Source organism: Dendrobates tinctorius, unplaced genomic scaffold, assembly GCF_039654945.1.
Source record: "Dendrobates tinctorius isolate UK_male_01 unplaced genomic scaffold, ASM3965494v1 ptg000138l, whole genome shotgun sequence".
Classification (NCBI taxonomy): domain Eukaryota; kingdom Metazoa; phylum Chordata; class Amphibia; order Anura; family Dendrobatidae; genus Dendrobates; species Dendrobates tinctorius.
This window is the reverse complement of record NW_027361806.1, coordinates 4,847,273-4,868,361: the sequence shown is the minus strand read 5'-3', so window position 1 is coordinate 4,868,361 and position 21,089 is coordinate 4,847,273. Positions and strand designations below refer to the sequence as shown.

At 43.7% G+C, this 21,089-nt stretch overlaps 1 protein-coding gene across 1 annotated transcript in view; it reads left to right on the top strand.

The window, feature by feature from the left end:
• Positions 1-21,089, top strand: part of ARTN (artemin) — a 66,434-nt gene that overhangs the window by 35,351 nt on the left and 9,994 nt on the right. The window contains exon 3 of the mRNA XM_073544476.1: positions 16,583-16,647. Coding sequence (XP_073400577.1) covers positions 16,583-16,647 — 65 coding nt within the window. The remainder of the gene's footprint in view (positions 1-16,582; positions 16,648-21,089) is intronic.

Here is a 21,089-nt window from a genome sequence, read left to right as displayed (position 1 = left end):
ATATCCAAATCCATGCATCAACACAAAACCAGAGAAAAATTATTTTGAAGTGCTAATACTGTATAAAAAGTGCCAATAACCTGGTTTTAATCTAATAAAGGATGCATAATAAAGTGACAGTGCATAAATTCATGCTAATGGCAAGAAAGGTGCTTTATAGTGCATAAAGGTTAATGGGAAGAGTACCCTAAGAAGTAAACCCTGATCCTAACAAATTAGGAATCAATTCATAGCCATTTTTATCTAGGTTAAATCACATATAACTAATATAATAGTAAAGTGACAGTGCACAGGAATTATTGCAATAACAAACCAAAATTGCCTATTAGTGCATATGGCTGAAATAGGAAAACACTCTACAGGATACCATAAGATCTAAACTATTAGCCAAATAAATAAAGTGCATGGATCAGTAAAGATTGCTTACAAGTGAATGAAATATATCCCTGCCTGCCGCCTCAATGCGCGTTTCTCCGTTCTTCGTCAGGAAATGTGTTCTTATATTACTATTATTATTTTTGCGTTTTTTTTTCTCCTCTTCTTCCACGAGCCATAACTTTTTTAGTTTTCAGTTGACACAGATGTATAAGGAGTTCTTTTTTTGTAGGACAAGTAGTTTTGAATGATTATCCAATTCACAATTATTGTGAGACCAAATTTGCATTTTTTTTTTTTCATTTAAGTGGTGGTAAAAAAAATCTGTAATTTGTAAAAAGAAGTAATAATATTAGTTTCTGTGGTCATTTTCCAAGACTTTTAGAGTTTTTATTTTGTCGTCTATGGAGCTGTGTTGTGTGGGGTGAGCTGTTTTTTATTGATTACATTTTGGGTTAGATACTATGTTTCGCTCGCTTGTTTTGTTTTTTTTGTAGGGAAGCGTGGTACTCGGGAAAAACGCAATTCTTGGGCTTCAAATTTTTTTCTCGTAGTATATAGTGTGAAGTGCCAAGATGGCAATAATTGTGTACAACAGAAGGCACCCAGATGCCATAGTAAGTAACCCATGGGTTCCCCACAACGTAACTGCGGGAAGCTGTTGAAAGCCCAATCACAGTATGACTTCTGTGTGGACTCATTAATTAAAGATTTTACTCTCTAAATATATATATGGGCCAATTATGGGTGCTTAATACACGTTGCAATTCCTCTGTATGAGCATCTTACAGAATTTCACAGGGAATATGACCACTCTTCCTGTATTCGTGCTGTGTGGCCTCCACCACTCAGGACTTTCAAGGGTATAGAAGTATCAGATGAAAGTTCTGAAGGAAATCTTAAGGACACTTGATGAAAAGACTGATGTGGATAAAACATGAACTGAGCTGTCTGCACACCTCCGACAATGGCAGAATGAATGTCTAGGAGGCATCTTACAACCTGCTGCGGACAGCTACTCGGTGTGAGAAACTCTACAGGTTGACAGCTCTGATCAGATGCTGGAGAGAGGCCCAGAGAAAAAAGTGGAAACAGCGTGAAGTGGAAATATGATAAGGAAGGCTGATAAATAAGAATTCGAAGAGGTGGAAACTTTTATCACAGTTTAACGGTTTAGCAGCTGAAGCGCCTTACTTATTTTCGGACAAATTGTTTTTGATATAATCACAGTTTCACAGTGTAGAACCCTGAGCTTCTACGTATTAGAGATGGAAAAGGTGTTGATCACTTACCGAAGCAACGACATAAATATAAAATATATTGCCATTTACTGAAAAATAATAACTTGGTAGTTTATTGCTCCCAGACAACTTTGTCGTCGTGCAGATGAAGGTCACTCGGTGCCGCAGCCACATCTGGTGCTATAGAAGCGATTGGCGTCATATTGTGACACATACACCACTGGGACCAGCAAAAAATTAAACTCAGTTGAATTTTTTGCAGTGTGCTTGTCAAGGTTGTGTAGATGTTGCAATGCAACTTCATTCATTTCTGTAGCGCCGCAATGTAGACGTGGCACCGAGCAAACTTCGGTAATGCGTCACCTGTTGTGCCCTAAGTCGCGGTGTAGCCTTAGCCTAACAAAGAGAGAAACCCATTCCATATAGCATAGATATCGTAAACCCCTACTAGATTAATTATATCCTAGTGCCAGCTTCGTTACAAACGGACGATACTTGATAAATTAATTATATTCTAGGGCTGATGACAGTCTCGGTTTGGTTTGATTCTAAGGCCGGGGTCACACTAACCGACGCAAAATAAGGTCCGTAGTTTACAGGCGTAATACGGATGAATGACCCCTTAATAGTGCTCCGTATGTCATCCGTAAGAAAGGTGTGGTCGCCAGAGGTGTATCTAGGCTTCCTGGCACCCGGGGCAAGAATTTGGTTCCGCGCCCCCCCCCGCCTCCAAGTACATATGCGACTTGCACACTTAGCCATGTACCCACGAGCTGCTCTCCCTAATGCTCTCAATGTTCAGTAAAAAACTGAAAGCAGGAAGAGAAGCTCGTTGTCAAGTATGAAAATCACATGAGTGAAGTGTCCGTGTGATGACTACTGGAACCTGCAGAGCTGAATCCTGACATTGCAGCTTCTGAATTCTCACAATGAATGCACTGCACACTTTTAGGATTCTCCCTTGCTGATGTACAGTCATGTCAGTACAAGTATGTGATTTATATACTTCTGGCCACACTCCAACTAGACGTGCCCGGCCTCGCTCCGTTCATTTTCATTGAGTGAGGCCACAAATGTCTAGTCAGCATATGACCGCATGTATGTAAATTACCGGCACGAGAGAATCCTGACAGCGTGCAGTGAGCACTGTGAGAATTCAGAAGTCTGCAGTCACAAGGAATGACTGCAGACTCAGCACAAACCTGGACAACACCTTTAATGCTCCTAACATAAATAAAAACATGAGAATAAGTCAGTATCACAAATAATATTTACATCTAGGTACCTTATAGATGACGTCTCTGGAGTCGTTCTCCTTTTCTTCTTCTTGTCCAAACCCCATGATGAGTTTTCTCATCCACAGCGGCCTCTGCAGACTTCCATCTTCTCCAGTCTTCTGCAGCAAATCTCCACACAATGCCCTTAAAGATAGAAGTGTCATTATAATGCTCCTGAATAAAATGTCTGCAATATACTGTCACCTCACACTATTCCCCTCCCTCCTCTAACATCCCTCTGTTCACCATACTGTCTCATCATATATTTACCCCCTCACTCTCTATACTGTCTGCTCACACATACCCCTGACTCCCTATACTGTGTCCACATACATTAACCCGTTCGCTCCCCATACTGTCTGCACCCAACCCCCATACTGTTTCCTCATACATACTCTAGGTGTCCTCAAATCTCCCCACACACATTAAATCCCCCCATCCACACTCCAAATCCCTCACACACATTAAATAACCCCCCATCCACACTCCAAATCCCTCAGACACATTAAATACCCCCCATCCACACTCCAAATCCCTCACACACATTAAATAACCCCCCATCCCCACTCCCAAATCCCCCCTCACATTATGTACCCCCCATTCCAAATCCCCCACACATTAAATAGCCCCCATCCCCACTCCCAAATCCCCCCCACACATTATGTACCCCCCACTCCAAATCCCCCACATATTAACCCCATCCCTACTCATTAACCCCCCAAACAATAACCCCCATCCCCACTCATTAATTCCATCCCCACTCATTAACCCCCCGTCCATACTCCCAAATCCCCCAACACATTATGTACCCCCCACTCCAAATCCCCCACACATTAACCCCCATCCCCACTCATTAACCCTGCACAAATTAATTCCATCCCCACTCAATAACCCCCCACACATTAACCCCATCCCCACTCATTAACCCCCACACAGTAACCCCCATCCCCACTTATTAACCCCACTACACATTAACCCTATCCCCACTCATTAACCCCCATCCCCACACATTAACCCCATCCATTAACCCCATCCCCACTCTTTAACCCCCCACACATTAATCCCCATCCCCACATTAACCTCATCTCCACTCATTAACCCCCCCACGCATTAACCCCATCCCCACTCATTAACCCACATCGCCACACATTAACACCCCCCATCTTCAGTGGTTTCTTCAGCTCCACATTGGAGCACACTTACCACCAGTGCTGAGCGTTCACACTGGGCGCCGGGGAGTGACGTCAGCAGCGTGATCACATGACATGTCACGCTGCTGACGTCGCTCTGGCCCGGCGGTCAGAGCTGCAATTGTACTGGCGTCTATACAGACGCCAGTACAATTGTTCCCTGGGAGCCGGCACGCGCACCTTCTCTGCGCCAGCTGTCAGCTTGACAGCTGACACAGAGAACCGCCGACTCTCAGGCCAGGGGGGGCGGCAGAACGCAGCCACCAGGGAGGACACTGTGGACCGCTGCATTAGGCGGCCCGGACTGCGCCCCCTGCTGGCTGCGCCCGGGGCAACTGCCCCGGCTGCCTCCCCCTAGATACGCCCCTGGTGGTCGCGTATTTTGCGCATGTTAGCATCCGTATGTAATCCGTATGGCATCCGTATGGCAAGATTTTCTCGCAGGCTTGCAAAATGGACATATAATGGAGCCCTATGACAGGGTTTCTAACAGAAACCAAAGAATAGATATAGACACATAGAATGCATGTATATATATACATATATATATATATATATGTGTGTATTCTATGTGTCTATATCTATTCTTTCGTTTCTTTATTAAAACTGTCAGTGTGAGTTTACTGTATCGTGCACTGAATTGCCGGCTTTGCTAAAAGACACCTGGTGCGTATTTCTCGCAAATCACGTGTAGTCCGTGTGTAATCCGTATTTTTTGCGCACCCATAGACTTGCATTGGCGTACTACGGGCGTAGTACGCTGACATTCGCAGCATGCTGCGATTGGCACGGACCGTAGAATACGGCCGAGAAATATACGGCTGGTGCGAGGGACCCCATAGAGAATCATTGGTCCATGTCTAATGCGTGCTTTTAGCGCCTCTCACTCGTCCGTATTCCTCTCTAGTGTGACCCCGGCCTAACACTACATCTTCCAAAATGTGAGTCAAGCCGGACCATCTGAGGCTTTTAGAAGCTGGTCACTGGAATGACTTCCAAAGAACTTATATATTTGATTTGGGACCCCACATTTTCTCGGCTGAAAATGCACAAATTAGGTGCAGGAGTTTGAGCCAGATGAATCGGATTTCTCTCTTCCTAGAACTCTGTGCAGTATAAAATGATTAGGGGTGTGTTCCAGTATTGTGTAGGGGCGCTGTACCTCTCCACTGGTTATTACCTAGTGGTGAAGGATCCTCAGAGATTGCATAAGTTTATTACACTAAATTAATGATTGTTAATGGATATATTATGCAAGAAAGAGGAGATCTCGGCCCTGATTCCGTTCTCCTGGATGATACTGCCCAGGAGCCTTTGAGGGTTGTGTTTCATGCCAAATCTTTCCTTCAAATACTTCACCGACATTTGGGAAACTTTCCACTATCTAGAGATGCTGTTTACACTTGTCGTCTATGGATATTTCTGAATGATATATACATTAGAAGCTAAACATCACCCATAAAAAGTGGACGCTGATTATTGTTCTTACATCACCGCCAAGTTTTATGACCTAAACATTCTAATTCTGTATCTGGATGTTCATGGTTGCTGTGTTGCTTTCCAATCCAAACAGTTGCCGAGCATAAATGACACAGCTCAGTCAACTGTTTATAGCTGCTGCTGAGTACGGGGCAGATCGGGTCCTATGCTTCTCAGTAAGGCCGGGGTCACACTGGCGAGGAATACGTCCGAGTGAGAGGCGCTAAAAGCACGCATTAGACACGGACCAATGATTCTCTATGGGGTCCCTCGCACCAGCCGTATATTTCTCATCCGTATTCTACGGTCCGTGCCAATCGCAGCATGCTGCGAATGTCAGCGTACTACTCCCGTAGTACGCCAATGCAAGTCTATGGGTGCGCAAAAAATACGGATTACACACGGACCACACATGTGACTTGCGAGAAATACGCACCCAGTGTCTTTTAGCAAAGGCGGCAATTCAGTGCGCTATACAGTAAACTCACACTGAGGCTGAGTTCACACGTGGCGTTTTTTTCGCGTTTCCGCGGCGGTTTTAACCGCGCGATTTTGCCGCGAAAACGCGAAAAATAAGCATCCCATGCATTCCTATGGGATTCCACAATGCTGTGCTAATGCTGCGGTTTTTACCACAGCAGAATCGCTTCGCGGTAAAAACCGCAGCATGCTCATTAATTTGCGGAATCGCGGCGATCCCGCACCCATAGGAATGCATTGTTCCGCTTACTTCCCGCATGTGGCTGTGCACACCATGCGGAAAGTAAGCAGAACAATTGCGGATGGTACCCACGGTCCGGAGGAGAGGAGACTGTCCTCCGGGCTTTGGGTACCATATCCCTGTAAAAAATAGAATTTAAAATAAAAAATATTGTTAGGCTGAGTGCAGACGGACTTTTTAGCCCTGCGGATTTTTCCATGCAGAATGGAAGAAAACCGCAGGTCAAATGACCTGCATTTTTCCTGCGGATTTCTTCCATTTTTCACGCGGTTTTCATGCGGTTTTCCACTGCGGATTCTCCCCTGCGGATTTGGTGACAGGGGAGATAGAAAACCGCACAAAAGAAGTAACATGCTGCGGATTTTGTACCGCAGGAAAACCGCGCGGAAAAATCTGCAGCGTCTGCACAGCGTTTTTTTTTTTCCATTCATTTTAAAGGTACTGTACATCACAATGCGGATATGCAACATTTCTGCGCGGTAAAATCCGCTGCGGGAACGCTGCAAATCTGCCCTCCGACGTCCCGCGCAGTCTTCCTGCTTCTCTTCACGCTCCCGTTCCCAGTAGTCCTTTGCGAAAATGCCCGCGATGGCGTCCGTTCTCGCGGGATCGCGAAGTCTCGCGGTCATTCGCACGACGTCATCGCGAATTACCGCGAGACGTCGCGATCCCGCGAGAACCGACGTCATCGCGGGCATTTTCGCAAAGGATTACTGGGAACGGATGCGCGGGACGCCGGAGGGTGAGAATAACTATTTTTTTTTTTTTTTTTACATTCTATCTTTTACTATTGAGGCCGCATAGGCAGCCTCAGTAGTAAAAAGTTGGTCACACTTGTCAAACACTATGTTTGACGAGTGTGACCAACCTGTCAATCAGTTCTCCATGCGATGCTACAGATCGCTTGGAGAACGCTAGCATTCTGCAAGCTAATTCCGCTTGCAAAATGCTAGTTTTTCCGCGGGAAAATCGCGGGAATTTAAAATGCGATTTTCCCGCGGACTGGAATTCCAGAATTCTCGCGGTAATTTCCGTGAGAGTTCCGGTACGTGTGCACTTAGCCTGACAGGTTTAATAAAGAAACGAAAGAATAGATATAGACACATAGAATACATATATATATATGCATTCTTTGTGTCTATATCTATTCTTTGGTTTCTGTTATAAACCCTGTCATAGGGCTCCATTATATGTCCATTTTGCAAGCCTGCGTGAAAATCTCGCCATACGGATGGCATACGGATGCCATACGGATGGTGACATGCGCAAAATACGCGACCACACCTTGCTTACGGATGACATACGGAGCACTGTTTAGGGGCCATTCATCCGTATTACGCATGTAAAATACTGACCGTATTTTGCGTCGGTTAGTGTGACTCCCGGCCTAAGAGTTGATCTGCAATCTTAGGCAGCGGCTTTGAGCCATTCTATGCAACTTAAGGCTGATGCCGGAGCAGAGTACAGCTCATAGGACCCACACAAATCTGACATTGATGAAATATCAACATGGAAGGTAGAAGAAAGGGAGCTCGGAGCCAACGTGGCCATCTGGGCAGTACTGGTGGGACTACAGTAAGGGGCATGGAAAAAAATTTATTGAAAGGGGCTAAGCTGGAAGGTTAGGGCTGGACCTTGGCGGTCGGTTGGTTCCTCAGTAAGTGAGTAGGGTTTAGGTGCGCAATGGGAAGGCAGAACCAGAAATGAAGAGTGAGTATTGTAACATGATTTAGTGCAATGTGTGCATGTAACCTGTGAGCGGTGTGTGCCACATGTATCTGATGTGTAAACAGTGTGGCCCTGATTCCTCCAGGAGTTTTCTCCAGAATTCTGGGGTAAAACTTCTTGAAATGGACCAATATTTTTTACACATCTCAAAAGTGTGCCAAAATGTTGTGATTTTCCCTTTGCCACTTTTACGACAATCTCGTCCAACTCCATCAAACTGAGGAGAGCTAAGACGAGACATAGCAAAACCTGTCCAAAAACAATTAATCATAATTTACACCAAAAAAAAGGCATAACTTACACTAAAAATGTATGCCAGAACCCTGACTGGAGTAACATTTCTGGTACAGGAATACATCTCTTAATGAATTTGGAACATATTACTCCAGCACACGGTGCAGAACGACAGTCTTAATGAATCGGGGCGTGTGTGTACTGTATGGATCTAGTGCATGTGCTGCACGCGTCTAATATGTAAATACTTTGAAATATTAACTCCAGCTAATATTTCCAGTTTTCTGTGCTCTGTAATATATCTTCAGTGCTTATTTAGGCTGTCCACTCCAGCTGGCACGACCACTGGACTCAGGTCATGAGACCCTGATAGCATCATTACAAGTCCTTCTACACTTCTATTGTGCAGCCTGCTTATGATTGGCCTGCGTCATACAGGAGAAAGAAGTACACACCCACATTCAAAACCATCTAATAGCACCCACTTGGATTTAACTAATGTTAACTTAGTAAGTGCCATTGATTTCTAATATGTTCGAGAGGCCAAATTAGAAAAAAAAAAGCCACTTTGTATTCCGCTCTGTAACCACTATTGCATGGTGTGTCCAATTCATCATGGAGAATTTGGGGAAAGGGCTTGTGTGTTAAAATGACTAGTAGATCTAAGTTACTAACTAGTATAGATGAGCAAACATGAACTTAAAAGTTTGGGGTTTGTACCGAACAATTAGTGTCTCCGGAGCTAAACACCGAACTTCTCCCGGAAGTCCGATGCAACGTTTGAAGTTCCGAGGCGAGGAGAGAGAGAAATTTTTTTTCCAGATCCAATGTTCGGGTTTCCATTCTTTTCAATGGGGTTCGGGTTCTGGTTCAAGTTTGAGTACCGAACTTTAGAATAAAATTCGGGAAGGGTACCAGAACCTGAACTTCCATAGGTCCACTCATCCCTACTGACTAGGACAATTTTATTTATATTGCTATTGTTGCATTGTTGCTTGTATTGTTTTTTCTAGATACTTAAGCACCTGTACATCCACCAAGCCAGGAGACAGAATTTTTTTTCCTGGTGTATATTTATGATTTTCACAAATATCATCCAATCCTTTATTTGCCTGCTATAAGTGGTGCCAGAGACATCTTGCAGCCAAGTGTAAATTTAGGGTCACTTGTGTCAAAGTTTGCTATTAGGAAATAGATTATGGAGGAAAGGTCAGAATATTAATCCGCTATTAACCTCTTTAACCCGAGGGACAAAAACAAAGTAGAATACACATCGCATCTAGTACACATAAAAAATACTGAAATACCTATTAGCCAAGCAATATTGAATGTTTTCTTTAAATGGGTACATTTTACTAAAGAACTTACAAATCTAATTTTCCAAAACCAAAAAAAGGTTTTGGACTAATAATAATAAGATAAACATCATCAGTAAGGGTGGTTTCACATTTGCGTTTCCAGCAGCAGCGTCGGCCTGCGCTCGGCCGCCTCTAAGCCCCGCCCCCTGCCGCTCCTCCTCCGGTAGCTCTGCCTAGGGGCGCATGATGCTGCATGCGACCTGCGTCCCCTATCTTTAGCACTGGGGACGCAGGCCGTGCGCAGGTATGAGTTTGACGGTGCATGTGCCCTTTTGACGGTGCGCCGACCAGTGCCAAACACAACCTGTTGCAATTTGGTGCGCTCGGCGCACCGTCAAAAGGGCACATGTGCCGCCAAATGCATACCTGCGCGCGGCCTGCGTCCCCAGTGCTAAAGATAGGGGACGCAGGTCGCGTGCAGTGTCTTGCGCCCCTAGGCAGAGCTACCGGAGGAGGCGGGGCAGGGGGTGGGGCTTAGCAGCGGCCGTGCACAGGCCGATGCTGCTGCTGGAAAAGCAAATGTGAAACCGCCCTAAATTACACTGATATATTCCCTTATATGACATTGCAATGTTATGTAATTAATGTTGCTTTGTTTTACCTGCCTTCTGCGTATTAAATCATATATTGCCAATCTACTCTGCTTGCTGCATAACCTTTTATTCATTTAGATGAGGTGCAGCCTGGATGATGTAGTGTTTCCAACCTAAATTATGGTTAGGATGTCAAAAAACGTGCAAGAAATTTTTAGCGAATAAAAACTTTTGAGAAGCGACTGTGAACCAGTGAAAACGGTGATATTTACAAAGAACCACAGAAATGAGTCGATGCATAAGTTAGTACACGGGCAATGTGTTGGAACACGTTCACAGTGCGGCCATTAATCAGAGAAGACCGAAGATAAAAACAAAATGAGCAAATGTCCTGCAATAAGTAAATAGTAATATTACAGGTATTTACTGTAGTTAACACTAAAAAAAAGTGTAAAAGCCATTCTACCGCAACAAGGTGTTCCCAGTCAGGTCGGTCCTTTCTTCTAGTATTAAAATCTCACCTTGTGTCAGTCAACCTCAAAATAGATGGGGGCAGAACAGGACCGAGGCCTGACTGAATAGCATACCTGTCCATGTGAAGCTATATAGATGAAATATACCTAGCTCAAAAAAGAGGGAGCCCCGGTTTGAACAAAGTACAAGAAAGTACAGCAAAACCAAACAAATGAGCTGGAGCACCGGATTATAAATTGGTAAACTGGGGCTGATACTTGGCGTCTGAATCCCTTATTTTCAGGGCTTCAGATGAAAGCCCCAATGGAGTCACTGATGTCTGGCAAGAACGTAATGTGAACCCGGCCCCAGGTTCCCTGCACAGGTCCATTTAAAAGAATAGGTGTAAACAGGCACGCTGGCTATTATTGGATCAGTGTGCTGTCTGTTGAGCACATTGGGAGCACAAAGACCGAAATAAAGGCTGTTCAGTTATTAAAATAGAGAAATCACTTTCTGATACACTTTTTTTTCTTGGCATCATTTTTCATATCTCTGAAGTGTAAAGAAAGAAGGTCTTCATACATATGTGCATGCCGTGTAGCTATTTTGTACAAACACAATTACAAATGACTTTCATTCTTTCGTTTTCCCCGGAGGCTGAATTCTCAGAACTGTAAAACAAGGTTTCGATTACATTCTATTATTTCATAACTCAGATACTTTAATAATATCATATTTGCGATCCCTCTTGATCTGAGTAATTGCTTTGAATTTGTTGTTTCTTCCTCTTGTATAAACAGATGAGTTTCCCTAGAAGCCAGGAGACGTAAGTGTAACAATGATATACAAAAACTTGGCACACACTTGTGGATTCTGATGCAGAAAAGTGATTGATTTTAATAAAGTACAGTACATACAAATAGACGTTTCGGTCTATGACCTTCATCAGTGTACGTGAGACTGTACTGTGAGCTCAAAAATAACTGGGCATAAATCTAGAAATCCAATAAATGAGGAGGCACAAAAGGCCGTTTCTCGTTGCTTGTAAATAGTAAATGGACGCGGTATCCGCCGCAAGTCAATAGCGCTATTGACTTGCGGCGGATACCGCGTCCATTTACTATTTACAAGCAACGAGAAACGGCCTTTTGTGCCTCCTCATTTATTGGATTTCTAGATTTATGCCCAGTTATTTTTGAGCTCACAGTACAGTCTCATGTACACTGATGAAGGTCATAGACCGAAACGTCTATTTGTATGTACTGTACTTTATTAAAATCAATCACTTTTCTGCATCAGAATCCACAAGTGTGTGCCAAGTTTTTGTATATCACGAGTCACGGATTGGGATCCTACTTGAGCACCACTAATACTACAGGGTTGTGCCAACGGTTTTGTTTAAGTAAGTGTAACAATGTCCATTATCAATACACCGTGGACATGTGTCCAAAACGCAGCGACCATGGACATTGTTACACTTACGCCTCCTGCATTCTAGGGAAACTCATCTGTTCTGCCTCCGGAGCACAGCTTATCAAACCTTCCTCACATCATTCATATATATATAGTTTTTGTTAGTGCAGGCAAAACTTATATTACTTTTTATATAACCCCAAAGTATGTTTGTGAGAGGGTTTGTCCAATCGCGTGATCACATTTACCAGTGAATTTTATGGGACATTAGTCCATGATCTCTCGTCGGATTGTCAATCTCTTGCCCATTGTGTAGTAAAATGACCTGATTCTCCAGGTCAGAACGATTACATTAATTCCAAACTTGTACTCTTTTATTATTATTATTATTATTATTATTATTATTATTATTATTATTTTAAAAAGATTCTGAACTGGATTAAAAAAAATTTTTTGTTTGTGTCATCACCTTCTTAACTTTTTTCTTTCGATCAACCTGCGTGAGGGCTTGTTTTTTGGTTTTTTTTTTTTGCGCCGGACTGTAGTGTTTATTGGTACCTCTTTACGGCACATGCAATGTTTGATCACTTTTTATTGCACTTACAGGGGAGGTTTAGCGACTGAAAAACAGCAAATAATTTTACATTTGATGGCTGGTACTATTACAACAGACTCGAATATAGTTGAAATACTTAATTATGGATGGTGGAAAGTGGGATAATTCAGCTAAATTTTTCTATTTTTTTTACATTTTATTTTTTTTAGTAACGATTGCTGTTAAGAGGCTGGTGCTGGACAAATACATAATAGAGCGGGGAAACTAATAGCTCCCTAACCTACCACCGTGTATGTGCAGAATTGCAACCGTCCCTGCATATCTAAGGGTGTGTGCACATATTGCGGATTCTGCTGCGGATCCGCAGCGGATTTAGCCCTGTGGATCCGCAGCAGATTTTGCTGCGTTGTACAGTACCTTTATAGTCAATGGAAATTGAAAAACGCTGTGCACATGCTGCAGATTTTTCAGCACGGATTAGCTGCGGTTTTAAATCCGCAGCATGTCTATTATTTGTGCGGAATCCGCAGCGGTTTGACACCTGCTCCATTATCAGGTGTCAAAATTCAGGGGAAAACCGCAAGCTAATCTGCACTAAATTTGGCCAAATCCGCACGGAAAAATCAGCAGCAGAATCCGCAACGTGTGCACACACCCTACCATGTTAAACGCCGGCTCTTTGCAGATTTTGTGCATTCAAGCTATTTTCTTCATCCCTGACAATGTGTAAGGCTATGTGCACACACTGCAGATTCGTCTGCGGATTCATTTCTGCGGAACCGCAGGTAAAGCTGCAGGTAAAATGACCTGCAGTTTTTCCTGCGGATTGGACTGCGGTTTGCCACCTGGACAATGGAATAGGTGGAAAACCGCAGCAGAATCCTCAGAAACAATTGACATGCTGCGGAAAAAAAAGGCAGCTTTTCCGCAGGTAAAAATCTGCAGCATGTGCACAGCAGAATGTTAATCCCATAGGATAACATGCTACTGTACACTGGCTGCAGAACTGCTGCAGTTCTGCTGTGGTCAAAACTGCAGCAGAACCGCAGCAAAAACCGCAGCGTGTGCACATGGCCTACTGAAGTCAAGTGTGCGTCTCCAGCTTCATCAGAGCACTCTGCATACCCAGGAGGGCAGCGCTCACATGGATTTTGACCAGCCGAGAGATTAGAAAAGAGCCGGTAGTGATGTCGCTCTTGCAAATCATGTTGCTCACGCACAAAGGGTAGGGCTTACATGATTAAATGGAGGATTAGTCTAGGGGCATGTTACACTAAAGGGAAAGGTTGCTATTGCTATACATACATGGAGAAGGTTTGCGGGAACTCAGGGATCTGTCAGATTCCATTTAAAGAGAGTTGTTCCAAAATCACAATTTCTCACCTTCACAACTGTCTCCGTTAGTCCAATAGATAATAACTACAGCTCCACTTAACCACTTAAAATGGGAACACGGGATCAGCACTGTTGTAGCCAGTTGGCCACAGCAATCAGACACTTATTACTTATTCACAGGATAAGTTGTGGGATGATTTATTTAATCACTCTATAATTAAAAAAAAACTAAAAGCCACACTTCGCTACGCGTTTCAGGCCCATTCAAGTCCCTTAATCGTTATTGCTATGGGCCTGAAACGCGTAGGCCAAGTGTTTCTTTTAATTTTGAAGGAAATTTTAGAATGATCAAATAAATATGTTATTTTAACTTTTTCATTTGGGGATACTCTACCTTACTTGATTTCTTGGGAACCGACCCTCACCCTTGTCCGAGCACCGCACCCAACAAGCTATCATTTTTACCTTAAAGTAGTGAGCTGATGAACTTTTTCTTTTTACATTAGTGTGGGATAAACCCTTAAAGGCCACATTGAATGAAACTAGCAGTTTACATAAAGAAGGCCGTTGGAACAAGTGTAATTAAAGGAGCATAACTTGCAATATACTTGGCGCATTTTCACCTAATAGTTGGGAAGTTACCATAAATCAGACCAGGGCTACTTCACATTGTAGCAACTCCGAGTGCATGTCAAGTTTCGCTTCCTTGTTTGTGCGACTTTTAAAGAACAATTTTTAAATTAAAGTTGTTTAAATTAATTTTTCTTAGAATCCGGAACCATAAATCATTTGTGGAGCAACATAGGACTGTACAGTTGTGGCCAAAAGTATTGACACCCCTGCAATTCTGTCAGATAATACTCAGTTTCTTCCTGAAAATGATTGCAAACACAAATTCTTTGGTATTATTATCTTCATTTAATTTGTCTTAAATGAAAAAACACAAAAAGAATTGTCCTAAAGCCAAATTGGATATAATGCCACACCAAACATAAAAAAGAGGGTGGACAAAAGTATTGGCACTGTTCGAAAAATCATGTGATGCTTCTCTAATTTGTGTAATTAACAGCACCTGTAACTTACCTGTGGCACCTAACAGGTGTTGGCAATAACTAAATCACACTTGCAGCCAGTTGACATGGATGAAAGTTGACTCAACCTCTGTCCTGTGTCCTTGTGTGTACCACATTGAGCATGGAGAAAAGAAAGAAGACCAAAGAACTGTCTGAGGACTTGAGAAACCAAATTGTGATTAAGCATGAGCAATCTCAAGGCTACAAGTCCATCTCCAAAGACCTGAATGTTCCTGTGTCTACCGTGCGCAGTGTCATCAAGAAGTGTAAAGCCCATGGCACTGTGGCTGACCTCCCTAGGTGTGGACGGAAAAGAAAAATTGACATGAGATTTCAACGCAAGATTGTGCGGATGTTGGATAAAGAACCTCGACTAACATCCAAACAAGTTCAAGCTGCCCTGCAGTCCGAGGGTACAACAGTGTCAACCCGTACTATCCATCGGCCTCTGAATGAAAAGGGACTGTATGGTAGGAGACCCGGGAAGACCACACTTCTTACCCCGAGACATAAAAAAGCCAGGCTGGAGTTTGCCAAAACTTACCTGAAAAAGCCTAAAACGTTTTGGAAGAATGTTCTCAGGTCAGATGAGACAAAAGTAGAGCTTTTTGGACAAAGGCATCAACATAGAGTTTACAGGAGAAAAAAAGAGGCATTCAAAGAAAAGAACACGGTCCCTACAATCAAACATGGCGGAGGTTCCCTGATGTTTTGGGGTTGCTTTGCTGCCTCTGGCACTGGACTGCTTGACTGTTTGCATGGCATATGAAGTCTGAAGACTACCAACAAATTTTGCAGCATAACGTAGGGCCCAGTGTGAGAAAGCTGGGTCTCCCTCAGAGGTCATGGGTCTTCCAGCAGGACAATGACCCGAAACACACTTCAAAAAGCACTAGAAAATGGTTTGAGAGAAAGCACTGGAGACTTCTAAGGTGGCCAGCAATGAGTCCAGACCTGAATCCCATAGAACACCTGTGGAGAGATCTAAAAATGGCAGTTTGGAGAAGGCACCCTTCAAATATCAGGGACCTGGAGCAGTTTGCCAAAGAAGAATGGTCTAAAATTCCAGCAGAGCATTGTAAGAAACTCATTGATGGTTACCGGAAGCGGTTGGTCGCAGTTATTTTGGCTAACGGTTGTGCAACCAAGTATTAGGCTGAGGGTGCCAATACTTTTGTCTGGCCCATTTTTGGAGTTTGTGTGAAATGATCAATGTTTTGCTTTTTGCTTCATTCTCTTTTGTGTTTTTTCATTTAAGACAAATTAAATGAAGATAATAATACCAAAGAATTTGTGTTTGCAATCATTTTCAGGAAGAAACTGAGTATTAGCTGACAGAATTGCAGGGGTGTCAATACTTTTGGCCACAACTGTAAGACCATAATCAATGTGTGACTTCTCTGCTCAGAAATCAAATCAAAACTGAGAGTTAACAAGAAAAAGCTATTTTGGTTCAACAAGAAAATAACGAAGCCGGGATTGTAGATTTTGTCTACTTGTTTAGAATTTTGCAGCTTGGGTTGCATTGAGTGTCACATACGATTAATATTATAAAAGGATCATAAAACTAGGAAACTGCAATTCTAATGAGATCAATGCTTTCCTGTTTGCAGACAGGCCCGAGCTGTTCATGGGAAGAGGATCCCAGTCTGTGACAACCCCGCCCTGGAGCTGTAAGGTGAGTGCAAGCTGTTCTATCGGTGAGAACGAAGAAGGTTCGGTTACATAATTATTGTGGCTAAAGAAAAAAAAATATATTCATTAGATAGATAGATAGATAGATAGATAGATAGATAGATATGCAGAAAAACCTGACCAGCACCTCCTAGGTGTGAACAGGTGCAAGCTGCGATGATTGCATTATATAGAAAAAGAAAGCACAGCAGCAATCTGCATAAGTTTAGGAGGTGCTGCTCACATTGTTCTGTATGTTTAACAATTGGAGGTGTGACTGCCTCCAGCCTGATTCTGCACTCCTCCCATTGACTTGCATGTGGCCGTAATCAGTTTTACCTGCCTATAAATTGTAGGCTCAAAACCCGGGAGAGACGTGTTTTGACCATTTAAATATAGGCTGATAGCTCAAGAGAGGTATGTACAGTAGAGCAGGGACCCATCAGAGAGAGGTCACCTTGTCGCGGTTGATGGGCCCATCATGAATTGGCCAATTTATGCGCTGAGCACCTTCATTTTCGTAAGTACATCTTTATGAGCAGTAAAATCTAGATTAAATGTTTTTAATGTCTTTCAGTGTTTTCACATGAAAACAAAAAGCAAAAAACACAAATATCCTGAACTAATAGTAAAAAATATACTGCAAATAATGCATAAAGGTAATAATAATAATAAGGGTATTTAGTAAACATAATTTTGATCAAAATAATGTACAAGCCATCCCGCCACGTCACGGCAACCCTTGTGGCACAGTCCCTACTCTAGTATTTAAAACCTTTTCACTTGCCAAGTGGCGTGAATGTGAATAAGGATCGAGCGGCTGAACCACTAGTAACAGCTTAGGCCAGACAGGATGGCTTTCCCAGCTCAGAAAGAGGGCGGTCACACCCATATATGCACTGAATGCACAATGAAATGAATAAAAAACAAATCTGAACTGAGAAAAGTAAGTTAATGTGTATGCACAATGTAAGTGCATATTAACACATGACCATTAACCAGAGAAAACAAAAAGCAAAAAACACAAATATCCTGAACTAAAAGTAAAAAATATATATTTTTTTTTTAGTGTTTTCACATGGCCTAAACTTATGCAGAGTGCTGCTGGGCAATGGCGGATCTTAATAGGGGCGGATGGGGCGGTCGCCCCGGGCCCAAGGTTTTTTGGGGGCCCAGGGGCAGGGGCGGGCTCAGGCCCGGCGTCAGCACCCGGCGTACCCGGGCAAGTGCCGGGGCCCTGGCGTGACGGAAGGGCCCACACACGGTGACACACTGTCTGACTACTGGGGAATGCGACCTTGAATCTGAATCAGTGGTGCCGGCAGGAGACGCGTGCCATTAGCCAATCGCAGCCCAGGAGTGTCGTTTGATTGGTGGAGACCGTGGAGAGCTCCCCTCCCCTGTCTCTTGTCACGTGTGCGACGCAGGGAGGAAGTGACGAGGCGGAGACAGGACGGGGCGGAAGGAGGAAGCAGGAGCTTGTGAAGCGTGCTGCGCGCCTCTCTCTGGACATGGAGGGACCGGGCGGTGACCGGACATCAGCGACGGGCGGCGCACTGTCGCACATCTCCTGACCTGAGTCCTGACACCTAGTGAGTGGCTGGTGCTGCGGCTCGCTGAGTGAGGCTCATCAGTCCTTGCTCCAACTCCAAGACAGTGAGTGGTGGTGCCGGCGGCTCCTGCTGCGGCAGCTCCAGCTGGCAGTGGCACCCGGGCCCAGGGGCTGTATATGATGAAGGGGGGGTGACTGGGGGCTGTATATGATGAAGGGGGGTGACTGGGGGCTGTATATGATGAAGGGGGGTGACTGGGGGCTGTATATGATGAAGGGGGGGTGACTGGGGGCTGTATATGATGAAGGGGGGTGACTGGGGGCTGTATATGATGAAGGGGGGTGACTGGGGGCTGTATATGATGAAAGGGGGGTGACTGGGGGCTGTATATGATGAAAGGGGGGTGACTGGGGGCTGTATATGATGAAGGGGGGTGACTGGGGGCTGTATATGATGAAGGGGGGTGACTGGGGGCTGTATATGATGAAGGGGGGGTGACTGGGGCCTGTATATGATGAAGGGGGGGTGACTGGGGGCTGTATATGATGAAGGGGGGTGACTGGGGGCTGTATATGATGACGGGGGGGTGACTGGGGGCTGTATATGATGACGGGGGGGTGACTGGGGGCTGTATATGATGAAAGGGGGTGAGTGGGGGCTTCACAGGATGAAGGGGGGATGAGTGGGGGCTTCACATGATGAAGGGGGGTGAGTGGGGCTGCACATGATGAAGGGGGGGTGAGTGGGGCTGCATATGATGAAGGGGGGTGAGTGGGGCTGCATATGATGAAGGGGGGTGAGTGGGGCTGCACATGATGAAGTGGGGGATAAGTGGGGCTGCACATGATGAAGTGGAGGATAAGTGGGGCTGCACATGATGAAGTGGGGGATAAGGGGGACTGCACATGATGAATTAAGAGGTAAGTGGGACTGCACATGATGAATTAAGGGGTAAGTGGGACTGCACATGATGAATTAAGGGGTAAGTGGGACTGCACATGATGAATTAAGGGGTAAGTGGGACTGCACATGATGAATTGGGGGTAAGGGGAACTGCACATGATGAATTAAGGGGTAAGTGGGACTGAACATGATGAATTGGGGGTAAGAGGGACTGCACATGATGAATTGGGGGTAAGGGGGACTGCACATGATGAATTGGGGGTAAGGGGGACTGCACATGATGAATTGGGGGTAAGGGGGACTGCACATGATGAATTGGGGGTAAGGGGGACTGCACATGATGAATTGGGGGTAAGGGGGACTGCACATGATGAATTGGGGGTAAGGGGGACTGCACATGATGATGGGGGAGTGGGGCTGCACATGAAGTTGGGGGGAAGGGGACTGCACATGATAAAATGGAAGGGGGGATAAGGGGCTGCAAATGATGAAGCGGCACTGCAGATGAAGTGAGTGGGTGATAGGGGACTGCAATGGATGAAGTAAGGGGACTTCAAATTAAAGTGGGGACATTAAAGTGGATCCCCTATGGCCAGGATCACGTTGGGCGATTTTGTGCGTATTGGCCGTAGGCCTACAGCTTATGTGCAACGTCTTTTTAGGCCATGTCCACACGTGGTGGAATGGTGGTGGGTTTTCTGTATGGACCCGCAGCAAACCAAGTGCTGCGGTCCGTACGGCTGTCAATTCCCGCACGGGGACCGCAGCGCTCAGGTGGGAAGGGGGGTACAGGGGCCCAGGTTTTATGAACAGCCCCGGGCCCATAGTCCACTTAATCCGCCACTGCTGCTGGGTTTCTTTTTCTAGATAATAGATAGAAAGATAGATAGATAGATAGATAGATAGATAGATAGATAGATAATAAACCAAATAAGAAAGATGTATATCAAATATAGAATTTTTATTTGATCATGATATTAAAATATAGATGAAATAAAAAAAGGGGAAACCAAATGATAAAATATCGAGAAACCACAGCACACTGATAATTGTAATGGGTACAAAGACTAAATAACATGAGCCTACATATTCAAACCCCCATATAAATATCAAGGATACCCTTTGAGAAAGCCAATAGGCGAAACGTGCTTTGGAGTCACAGGAGCCACAGCTGGTATATTTTACTCTGTTATTTCTTTCCTCCTTTTATCTATGCCTCTTTTCACTTATGCATGTTTGTTATACTTGTTTATAATTATTTAATAGGCTATTTATATGGGGTTTGAATATGTAGGATCATGTTATTTAGTCTTTGTACCCATTATAATTATCAGTGTGCTGTAGTTTCTGGATATTTTATCATTCGGTTTCCCCTTTTTATTTCATCTATATTTTGATATTATGATCAAATAAAAATTCTACATTTTATATACATATTTCTCATTTTGGTTTATTCACTAATTTTGAGCAAGTTTAATTATTGTTCTCCAGTGAATATCCTCACTTATTTTATAATGCTATTATGAGCTAGTCTCACTTAGGTGTTGTACTATAAATAGATAGATACTGTAGATAGATAGATAGATCCATAGATAAATAGATACCAGAGATAAATAGATAGATCAAGGTCATAGATAGATCCATAGATAAATATATCTAGCAATTAAAGGAAGGTATCAACTGTATAACACAGTTGGCACCAGATGAGTATGTGGCAGCCTCAGCTCTTGAGCCTGCGCCATAACCTCCCTCAGATGTTTTATCTGTTGAGGAGTTAACAAAAAATGTAACAACCACAATAAAAAAAAGCAAACAACTCAAAGCACAGTAAAGAAACCAAGACAATGGAAAGATTTTTTAATATATTGTCCATCTGTACTTTCATAAATGAGTATTAAACCAAACAATTTATAAACTTGTTCAATAGTTCATGTAAAAAATATAGAGATGAGAAACAAGACTTTATTAAAAATATAGCACTGGAAAAAGG